This window comes from Xenopus laevis, chromosome 7L (genome assembly GCF_017654675.1).
Source record: "Xenopus laevis strain J_2021 chromosome 7L, Xenopus_laevis_v10.1, whole genome shotgun sequence".
Taxonomy (NCBI): Eukaryota; Metazoa; Chordata; class Amphibia; order Anura; family Pipidae; genus Xenopus; species Xenopus laevis.
In genome coordinates this window covers 62,496,786-62,508,831 of record NC_054383.1, presented here as the reverse complement: position 1 = coordinate 62,508,831, position 12,046 = coordinate 62,496,786, and the positions used below count along the sequence as shown (strand labels likewise).

Genomic DNA, 12,046 nt, shown 5'->3' with positions numbered 1-12,046 from the left:
GGGTAGACAGATCTGTCCTTTCTGTCATTCTGCTATTCTTATTTTACTATATTAAACATGCTCAATATGTGCTTTAATCTGGCCATAGATGTTCAGATTTTATTCCTTGTACGACAAACATTTGTGTATTGATTGTTTGTTTCAATGCAACTATCTGAAACTAACCATTCAGATTTAAATTGTAGGATTAAAGTAACAAAACAAAAAAACTCCCAAAAACAACAAATTAGATTCTGGCTATTAATTAGACTGCAACTGTATAAAAGCTATGTCCTGGAAATAGTAGTGGCTGTCACCCAATATAATCAGATATATGCAAAGATATTGTCGATATCTGACAGAAATTTTCAAACCAGTCCAATCGACTAAACAGCTGATCGCCGTGATATGAAAATGGTTTGGAATAATTATATTTGCACATCTATGGCCAGCTTTATTTTAGTTCTTGTATCCTCTGAAATTGGCATGATTCAGTTGTCAAGCTGACATGAAAAGAAAATGAAAATAAATTTGATTTTATGTTTGGGAACCAGTCAGATAACAGTTTGATAAAAAAAAATTCACATCTTTTTTTAATTTGACAGCAGAAATCCACAGCTGAAAATAATCACCCTATTTACCTTACCTACACAGCAAATATTTTTCAACAACATTTTTCATTGACTGCTGTCTTGTAGCATCTACTGCCATCACAATTTCTGTATAGCTACTTGCCATGCCAAACTGTCTAGTTCATTAGGCCATCAATTTCAGACATTCTGGAATACAGACTGACCTTACATGCCAACATTTGGCCTTACCACGTAACACAGTTAACAAGGTAATAAGAGTAGCCAGGATACCAAATAAATCTACCCTCTCAAAAGTTTGCCTAATTAGGTATTCAGGTAGAGCAATCCATAAGTTAGTTTGAAAGTTGTGTATTAAGCCTACTTGTGATATTGTTGCCCATTTTAGCTAATACGCTGTAGTATTCTCTCACATTTATTAGCTTCTACAAGTTAAATAGGATCTGATTTGAATTGTCAGACAATCAGTGGCCCCATTTGTTGGGATAGAAAAGGTCTGTTGCAATTTTTAAATCTAGTACTGCTTAAAAAGAAACTTGGAAGGCAGATAGACACGTGGTTGACTGAAATCACATTCCATAAGGGGACTTTAAGTCTGCTCATTGATACCGCCCTCGTCCCAACGTCTTGTATCCCCATCAAAAGCAGTTCAGCCCAAAAAAAACCTCTCACATCACTTGACTGGTGACAGCGACGCTTCAGACCCTGTTTGGCCTTTTCTCAAGCTTGAGCAGGGTTGCTCTCACATAATAACAGTTAGCATGGGAAACATTTGGTCTCAGGCTCACAGAGACCCTTGATTACATATCTCACCAGGGTGGCTGTGGAAAGGTGACATCCATATCTGCCTTCTGAGACAATTTGGAGTAACACCATTTGGGCAAGGAAGCTGAGCCAGTCAGTTCTTTGATCAGTTGATCAAAGAACAGAGCTGTGGACCTAGAGCAGCAGGGGGGGGGGGATAGTTAGTAGAAAATATGGATTATAAGAAAGGATCCATATCTCCTGTGTCATAGGGTTCACATCCTCATAACTTACATATTGGTTATGAGGAGATCACATGCTTCCTAATGATATCAAACAGGGCCAGCCTATACCCTCCAGTTAGGAGGGATGGTTCCTGGGGGACTGGAATATGCAACCACATTAGTGTTTGGTATCAATTTGATCGCCCACATATGGATCACAGCCTGACCATGTTTTTATTATAATATTGGGTACTGGCAAGTACCAATATTATATTGGGGAATCTTGCTTGAAAATAGCAACCCCCCTGCAGGTGGTCATAAATGACACTTTCCTGGGCACTCCTACCTCATGCATAAGGTAATGAGGGGAATGTCCCAGCAGGCAATAAAAAAGTGATAGACCCAGTAACCAATGTCATGCAAAAGAGGCTTCATACCCGTGGATTGTATGCCCATTGTTTCCTAACTCTTGCCTCAGAGGACACAACAGGAAATTCTAAACTTGGTAAAGTAGGACTTTCTTTGTGTTTTACTCCCTTTTATTTTATTTACTGTATTTGCAATTTTATGTCTTCTTTGTAATATATTCTTTTATATACATGCATTGTTACTTTTAATATTAAATACATTTTAATAAGTTTTGTCCTTGTGCTTTAACAAACTCATAGTCCATATGAATGCTTGTGCCTAAGTGTATTAATTCTGTGTATGTGTGGAAAGAGAAAGTTGCCTATTTATATGTTGAATAAATAGTACAGCTAGCAGAAAAGTGTGTTTGAATGTAAATGAACCCTTTGGCTGCCGGAGTGCTTGTTGAACTAGTAGGATCTTACCCTGACTAACTACAATAGGAGAGAGTGTTTCATGCATTTCTGTAGTGTGAGTGTCAGATTAGGTTTATATCGCCAGTTAATAATAGATTTGGCAGTGAATTAATTTTGCGGGTGTTGGTGTGTTTTAGGGTGTCTGATGTTAGTCTAACCTGTGTGTTAGGTGATTGAGAGACTGAGAATAACCCCTTATAGCCAAAACCCAAGAGTTATGTGTGGTTGAGAGTCCCATTTTCGTGACAAAAGTGTTTTAAAGTAATACAAATATAATGCAGTGTTGCCCTGCACTAAAAAAACTGGTGTGTTTGCTTCCGAAACACTACTAGGGTTTATATAAATAAGCTGCTGTGTAGCAATAGGGGCAGCCATTCAAAGGAGAAAAAGCTCAGGTTACACAGCAGATAGCAGATAAGCTTTGTAGAACATAATGGTGTTATCTGTTATCCACTATTTAACCTGTGCCATATCGCCTTTTTTCAATTTCCGCCATTGCTACACAGCAGCTTGTTTATATGAACTATAGTTGTGTTTTGGAAGCAAACCGGTCAGTTTTACCAGTGCAGGGCAATAGTACATAATATTTTCATTACTTTAAAATACTTTCATTTTTTGATGTAACTGTTCCTTTAAAGGAACTGTTTAGTGTAAAAATTAAACTGAGTAAATAGAATGTGCAAAATAAAAATGTTTTCAATATAGCTATAAAGGCTAGAGTGAACTGATGTCTAATGTAATAGCCAGAACCCAACTTCCTGCTTTACATATTTCTGACTGGTTACCTATCAGTATCCAATCAGTGACTAGAAGGGGGCCATATGGGGCATAACTGTTCAGTTAGTTTGCATTTGAACTTGACCTGCAAACTAAGGAGCAAAGGCGAACTTACTGAATGCTTATGTTCCATGTGGCCCCCCATCAAGTCACTGACTAAATGGTTACAGAGCTGCAAAGAAGGAAGTAGTGCTCTGGCTATTACATTAGCTATCTGTTTACTCCAGCGTTTAAAGATTACATTTTTGGCAAACTATACTGAAAACATTTATGCAAACTAAGGAGCAAAGGCGAACTTACTGAATGCTTATGTTCCATGTGGCCCCCCATCAAGTCACTGACTAAATGGTTACAGAGCTGCAAAGAAGGAAGTAGTGCTCTGGCTATTACATTAGCTATCTGTTTACTCCAGCGTTTAAAGATTACATTTTTGGCAAACTATACTGAAAACATTTATTTTGAACAGCCTATATACAGTGTTTTCTGATTGGCAATACATTGAACAGTTCCTTTATTAATACTGTGTTACTGCAATTGACAGATAAATAAAAGAAACAGTGGTGCAGTGCCCCCCCAAATCAGAGGGCCCTGGGCAGATGCACCTTTTACCCTTTTTAAAAACATCACTGAAAGTGCACTGCCATGAACACTCATTCATAAGAACAGTGTGACTGCTGAGCACACAGTCATAACCTCATGCCAAAGCAGCAGTTGTCCAACAGAACATAACTCAAATCACATGTGTGTTATCAGCCTTTAAGCCTCAATTTCTCAGGTACTACTCCCAATATCAAACCCCTGTGATAGGCTAAAAAGCCTATTACCTCTAGTAGGCTTTGGATAATTTTACAAAATGAACAATTTGTACACTTCCAGTAAATAGCTTTCCATAAACTATACACATAATCAAGTACTAAATTAAATCTGTTAAATCCAGCATTAGTCCAGCAGCACACTTTGACTAGGCTGGGCAGAATCAAATGCTCTCTATGAATTTTGAATTAAATGATCAATTTTCAATTCCATGACCCATATCTATTAAGGGCAAGTAAATACTTATACAGATTCCTGTGTGCTTAATACAATTATTTTTTGAAAAAAATCTGTTTATAAGTGGCCCAATAGTGTAAAATTAATGTTACTAAAAAAAATTACTCGGCTAACAAATAAATATAATATTACTTATAAATTTAATATTACTTATATTTAAAACGTTATCTGGTTGTTGTGCATACTGATGCCAGCAACCATAAAGCATATGTTTTTATTTGGCTGGTTGATAATCGAAGTACTGTCTCTATAAAAAATACTTTGACTTCATACTTCGCGACTTTAAACCTACCGAGCTGCAATGTTAGCATAATGGGGACCTCACCCAGCAATTTTCTAAGCCTTTTTTGATCAAATGAAAATCCTTCGATCGATCACTTAAAATCGTTCAAATCGTTCGATCGAAGCATTTGTGCTAAATCCTTTGAATTCGATATTCGAATTCGAAGGATTTTACTTCGAAGGTTGAATTCAACCCTTGATAAATCTGCCCCTAAGCGTCCTTAAAAATGTGTTTATAGTGCAAAATAAATATATCTAACTCACCAAAACGTCAACCTCATTTCTTTCATAGTAGAAGTAGTCATATTTGTCTTGATTTGTTACATTGTTGCAGTAACTTGCTACTTCATAGTTCCTTCTTATCCAAGAAAGCTCTGTTTCTAGGTACAACTGAACCATATACAGGATAAGGCCCACTGCTCCAAGAACTGCGTTCACAGCAATAAATCCCAAAGAAGCCTTTACCTGAAATAATCAAAAAAGATATTTATTATTGGTGTCATATCAACCTACATACATGCAGCACTGTATATAAATATATATAGAATATATAGAATATATTGGGAAAGTGTAACGCAGGGTATCCCAAACTCAGAACAGACCCGGTCACAGCTCACTCTTCCATCTATAACAGCCACCTTTGGCTTCGGAACTAGCCCTCTGCTACTTGGATGCCGTCAGGTCTTAATGTGAGAGGCCCAAGGAGTGAGTTCTGAGCAAGCAAGGGAACCGATCGTGAGGTAGTAGAATGGGAAACAAGAAGCGTAGTCAAAAGCCAGGCCGGGTCGTTAACAGTCAGACAATGGAATACAATGCAGTAGATGAGAGAGTAGTCGGGGTCACAGGCTGGATCAAACACACCAATATCGCAGTACAGAAACGAAGTCCAGGAGAATAGTCAGATAACAGGCAAAGATCAGGACATGTGGCTTGCAAGACAAGGTCAGGGACAGGCAGAACTAAGGATCAGTGTAACAGACTTAGAAAATACACCCAGGAACTATGAATAGACCTTTACGTTAGGCAATGCACAATTTGAATTTCACTCCAGCGCGATGGCGTAGAATATAGCTGAAAATGGCAGAAGATGTGCGAAAGCCAGGATGGACGCAGATCTGCACCCCCACTAGACCACCAGGCAAATTTCTCACAGAAAGAATACAAACAGAATAAACACAAACAAATAATTTAAAAACCAATGGACAAAACATAAACAAAGACATAAGATCAGAGGGCCCTGCCTGTGAGGGTTTTGGTTAATTGTACAAGGGCCAGGTTGAAAAATATGGCATAAGGACCCCTCTTTCTGCCACTCATAACCCTAGCACATACCTCTCAACGTTTAAAAAATAAAAAGAGGGTCAACAAAAACCACACACACACACATTTTGACCACGACTCCCACATAAATACCACATCCATTTTACCAAAACATACTGGATGCATGTCTACTACATGTCTATTGCAGGACAGTCTGGATTTACAGAGTATAGCCTGCTGCCTTCAAAAATCTTTCTCTTTAAGAATGCATATTGTAATGTTCAGGGAAAGCTTAGGTGGAAAAACAATGCTGAGAGAAAGGAGGTTTGATGCTGAAAAGTTTGTTTGAAGGGAGACTCAAGTTGTTGAAGGTGGAGGGAGAAGGCATAAGCACTGAATGGGGATAGTGGCCCCCTACACGAAAGTCTGCTTGCTGTATCTGCTTATGTATCTCCATATGTAAGCTTTAAAAGGTATGTCAATAATATGACAATTTGACCCAGTCAGCTTGTCTTATTACGATGTTGTCATAATTTTCTAAACTTTTTATGCATTACATTTTTTTAAAGTAAGATTATTTTATCACTCTAGACAAATTTTAGATAGACATTATAAATATGTAACCAGGAAAACAGAAAACTTGTGTAACAAATTATCCCACAGCCTTATCCAAACGTAACACAAAAAGAGACACTTGGCTTTCACCTAAAGGCATGTTTAAATGCTGCTCTAGGCAATGTTAACAAAACACAAACTTTCACTTCATCAGTCACTGGAAAAACCAAATAAAGCATTACATTAACTGTAATACAGAGTATGCAAAAAACAATACCAGGCGAAAATTAAAAGAGAGGATCCAAGATCACCTTTTGAACTTTACAGATACCATAAGTAAAGCAACGGTTGTGACATTTTTGTGAATGTTCAAATAGGCCCCTGTCCAATTCAACAGTTACAGGTATAGACAAAGTGAGCCCAGAACTTAGAGGGGGAGATATAACTACTCAACTAATTAAAAATGGAACTAGAAGGATTTTTCATCAAGGAACAAGACAACCTGGAGAGAGCAGTATTTCACTCTAGTGGACTGTGGTTTTCTCTAATTTCACTCATTTATAAATATACCCCAATGTCTTTGATACTGGTTGTTTCTTTTTGAAATAGGATTGGCTAATGGTTTTTTAAATATTTGTGTGTTTGTGCTTCATTTCAGCCTCTGATTTCATGCCCTCTTTGGCACGAAATGCGTAAGGCTTTTTATTGATAAAGTACAGAATATAAATAAACCAGAAGGTTCTTAACTTAACATAGCTGTTTTTTTACTAAAAAATTACTCTTGCTGCCGAAAGTACCAGACTGCTTGTTTTGTGTGAACTACAATAGGTACCCTGTTGTTTTCTGACGTTTGTTTGTATCTGGGTATTTGAGTTACTCTGTGGATTTCATCATCAACAATCTGCGGATGGTAATCCCTGAATAACAAAACAATTTCCTTAAAGAGATACTGACACCACACAATAACCTTTTTTTTATATCCATCATAACATTATCTTTGAATACTATTTATAATTTTGCCATAAAAGTATTTGCCTGATGCTTTTACATTACCTTTCTTACCCCCATGTTCCGCTATGAGGGGGCTGCCATATTTCTGCGGCATATTTCTGAGGTTTAGGATCTTCAAGTGACAATTACTTACAAAAGCAGAACTATAAGCAAGAAATGATCAAGCTGACCAATATGTAACTTTTAATGTAGATTAATATTTTGAAGAGAACATTTTTGGTGTCACTATCACTTTAAGGAATGGAAATGTTTAGGTTTAGCTTGAAAACAACATATTTTTTATGTGATGAGGATAAGAGAGCTAATTATCAGTGCAGATGCAATAGTGCTCTTATGAAACAGTGATGAAATAGCTTTTTTAACCCCAACCAGGGTTCTAACTTCCATCTAAGTGAAGTTAGAGATCACCACAGTCCACTAGAATGAAATACCGCCTCTCTCCATTAATTTCTATGGCATTTAAAGGTGTATTTAGCAAAGGGTGAACTTTCACCCTTTGATAAATACGCCTTTAAAAATCCCATACAGATGAATGGAGAGAGGCAGTATTTTACTGTAGTGGATTGTGGTTATCTTCACTTCAGCCTATGATTAAGTGCCTTCTTTGGCACCAAACACGTAAGACTTTTTAATGATTACAGAATTTTAATACACCTGAATGTTCTTAACTTTACATAGCTGTTTTTTGACTGCAAATTACTCCTGTGGTTCAGAAGTGGCAGGGGTGCTTCCTCAATGAGGTGAGTTGAGGCTGTCGCCTCAGGCGGCAGCGTCCCACTAGGTACCAGGGGCAGCAAAAATGCTGCTCCTGGTACTTTAAGAGCGAATTTCCTGTGGAGGGGGGGGCAGGATCGCCCCTGAGAAGTGGCAGACTGCTTTTTTGTGTGTGCTTCGCTGAATGGCTACCTTACTGAAGGTCTGGGGCTTGAGCACCTGTACCACAATGGAAAAAGTGGTAAGCAACTACATAACTGCCTTTTCATATATGCGCACCTATTGTAGTTACCAACAATCCACAACTGAACACTATTATAAAAATAGCCTGCAACCCATGCTCCATACAAATACCAAAGGAAGTATTCCCGAAATTATCTGTCTTATAGACAACCTCCTAATCTGAGGAATATGATTGTTAAATGTGCTCTTCCTCAAGCAACTGAAGCAGGCACATTTTATGCTCAAAAAATAGACACAATGGGGTATATTTAACAAAGAGTGAAGTTAGAGATAACCACAGTCCTCTAGAGTAAAATTCTGCCACTCTCCATTCATTTCTATGGGATTTTTATAAGAGCATTTATCAATGGATGAAATTTCATCTGTTGATAAATATGCCTTTCAAAATCCCATAGAAATTAATGGAGAGTGGTGGAATTTCACTCTAGCAGACTGTGGCAATCTTTAACTTCACTCTTTGATAAATATACCCCCAAGTCCTTGGTTGTTTCTTTTTGAAAATATTTGTGTGTTTGTGCTTCACTTCTGCCTGTGATTAAGTGCCCTCTTTGGCACAAAACACATAAGGCTTTTTATTGATAATGTACAGAATATAAATAAACCAGAAGGTTCTTAACATAGCTGTTTTTTTACTACAAATTACTCCTGCTGCTGGAAGTACCAGCCTGCTTCTTTTATGTGAACTACAACAGGTACCCTGTCATTTTCCGACTTTTGTTTTTATTCCAAGAGTGTATGTATCTGGGTATTTGAGTTACTCTGTGGATCTGTTACTCTGTTGATCGTCAATAACCTGCTGATGGTATCCCTGATTAACAAAAAAATTTCCTTAAGGAATGGAGATGTTTATATCTATCGTTAAGGTTTAGCCTTGCTAAAAACAATTGATTTTTGTGTTATGTGATGAGGATAAAAGAGAGAGCTCATTTTCAGTGCAGATGCAATAGTGCACCCAAGGTGGTGTTCGTTGATGAAATAGGATTTTTTTACCCCAACCAGGGTTCTATTAACCCCCCGCCAGTAGAATTAACAATTTTTGTAATATAGGTTCCATTTACCTTCGAAATGCATATCCTTAAAGGACCAGTAACATCAAAAAAAACTATTTTTGCTTTGCTGGCGAATTCTATTGGCAGAGACAAGGAACATCTATGGGTGCAGCGGTCGCTCCTTCCTTTGCCAATATTTTCGTCCACAGGTTAGAGAAACATTTGTTTCTTACTGACCCCTATCTCCAACACATATTGGGGTACTATAGATTTGTGGACGATATATTGGTGATATGAGACGGCCCCATTACTGGGTACAATGAAATGGTACAATCAGCAAATAAAGCTGATTAATACAGAGCTGTACCGTAAAAGTACAAATAAAAACAACATTTTACATGCCTGTAGCTATCACACACCGAAGGTGATTAAGGCTTTACCAAAAGGCCAATTTATTAGAGCTCGGAGAATTTGCTCAAAAGATAAAGATTATGAAAATGCAGCTATCACCTTAAAAGAAAGATTTGTGAAAAGAGGGTATAGACCTTAGATAGTGGAAGTATGTGCTAAAGAGGTAGGGGATATAACTAGAGAACAATTACTTACTTACAAAGTTAAAACTGAACAAAAATCCCTGCCATTTGTTAGCCAATATAATAACTAAAGCAAAGATATTGAACGTATAGTATATAGATACTGGTCCATATTGCTACAAGATAAGTGCTTAAAAAATGCGCTTATTAAACCACCTTTATTCAACTATATTAAGGGTAAAAGCCTCAGAGACACCCTGTGTCAATCTGAAGTTGTATTATTAAAAAAGGTACCCAGAGATTCCTAGGGAAGCCAAAAATGGGAACCTATCCCTGCCTAAATTGCATTTGTTGTCCATCCATCATTAAAGGAGAAGTGCTATGGCATACTACACAAGGCACCCCCAATAAAATGCAGACATTTCTCACATGTGATACATGCAATGTTATTTATCTACTGAAATGCCCCTGTGGCAGGGGATGTGTAGGACAAACCTCGAGAGCAATTAAAACACGTATTAAGGAACACAGAGGCAGTATACGGAATTTTAAACAGGGGACAGCAACAGACACATCAGTTGCACAACATTTCCATGAAGTAAATCATAATCTCACTCAGTTAAAGTGGACCGTACTTGAGGTAACACAACCACTAACTAGAGGAGGAGATATGAAAAAATTTTGCTTACAGAGAGAAGCATTTTGGATTAAAAAACTAGATACACTACAACCAAAAGGTTTAAATGACAGCTGGAGTATAAAATGCTGACTTGGATGACTTTCATTTACATGTGAACATTGATCACATATTTTTTCCTTGCAGATAAAGCTATACTGCTTATGAGCCCATTTAAATTGAACATGGACTAGTGAGTATATCACTTACATAATATGTATTAATGGTTAAGACTATTGGGCATTTATTCCTTCCTATGTTTGTTCTCACTGCATGTAACATCACGTTCTGTGGTAGGCCCTAGTGTAGGCCCTTGCAAGATGAGATGAATTCAATCTTAATAGGATGCTAATTAGGCTGCACCAGGTTCTTCTTCTGTTTGGAGAGATTTTCTTATGGGCAAAGTGCAGAAAGAGAACTTGCCTGATTTCCAAGTCTTGCCTTATTTCAACCATTTTACTTAACAAAAGGTTTGGCAGCTTCCTTTGAGCATACCTATCTAGTAAAATGTCCATTCATGCAACTCTTACAAGTAACACCTGTTTCTAAGAGTTGACACATTGGTTAATCCTATCACAGTACACAGAATCAAAACCTCTGTAAATTTCAGATGTCACCTCTTTGAAGAGTTACAATGTGCCATTGTGATTGGATAAATGGAAGAGTTTATATGCCGAGAAATTCCCACACCAGTCAGTTGAACTGAAGAAGCATCTTGGATAAGTAGTGAAACGTCTTCAATGATTACTCAGCAAGTGCAGTTGTTTTAGATTTACCTATACTAGATATTCCTGTGAGAACTTACGCATGCGTCCTGTTCGGCGCAGGCGCGGTAATGCGCACCGGCGCGGTAATGCGCGCCGGCGCGTGACGCGGACGCCGGCCACGGTCGCAGACGCGGAGGCGACGGTCGCGGGCGCAGGGACGTAGGCGGAAACGCCTGTGACGGACGTGCTGGCGTCAGTTCCGCGACGTCAGCACGAAGACGCTAGTTTGGCGCCAAAAGATATGTATTTAAACCAGATCCAGACTGACATGCATTGCCTGGTTATTAGGTTATTTTACTGAAACCCTAGCATCTCTTACTATTGAATTTCCTGTTGTGACCCTGCCTGAACCTGGACTACGATTTCTGCTGCCTGCCTCGACTCTTCTGCCTGTCTTATCGTTACGAACCTCGCTGCCTGCCTTTGACCTCGGACTTCCTGACTACGACTTTGCCTAATCCTCTGTACCGCGTTTGATAGTCTCATTGGCTACTCTCCACAACCCTGCTCCCTGTTCCATTCCAGGTGGGTAGTTGTTGTGTGAGGCGCTTGTGAGTTCGAAATCTTCAGCTCCAGCTCCTTCTTCGTCTGGATCACACCGGTAAGCCTGACAGTATAACCAGGCCATATGGATCCAGCTGAAGGGTCTTCTCCGTTTGCTGTTCTAACCCAGCAGCTGTCTTCACTCACGCAAGCGGTCCGGGAGCTGCAAAGTGGATATGCTCAGCTACAGGAGCATATCAGATCTCATCCGCCTGCTGTACTCCCTTCCACTTCTGCTGCCACTCCTCCTGTGCCAACAGAGGTTCAAGTTATTACGTCTGAAAT

At 38.6% G+C, this 12,046-nt stretch overlaps 1 protein-coding gene across 1 annotated transcript in view; it reads right to left on the bottom strand.

Annotated features, from left to right (window-relative positions):
* The window catches only part of LOC108696313, a 63,232-nt gene that overhangs the window by 3,061 nt on the left and 48,125 nt on the right, over positions 1-12,046 (bottom strand). Inside the window, exon 5 of the mRNA XM_041569101.1 lies at positions 4,735-4,935. Within this exon, the coding sequence (XP_041425035.1) occupies positions 4,735-4,935 (201 nt within the window). The remainder of the gene's footprint in view (positions 1-4,734; positions 4,936-12,046) is intronic.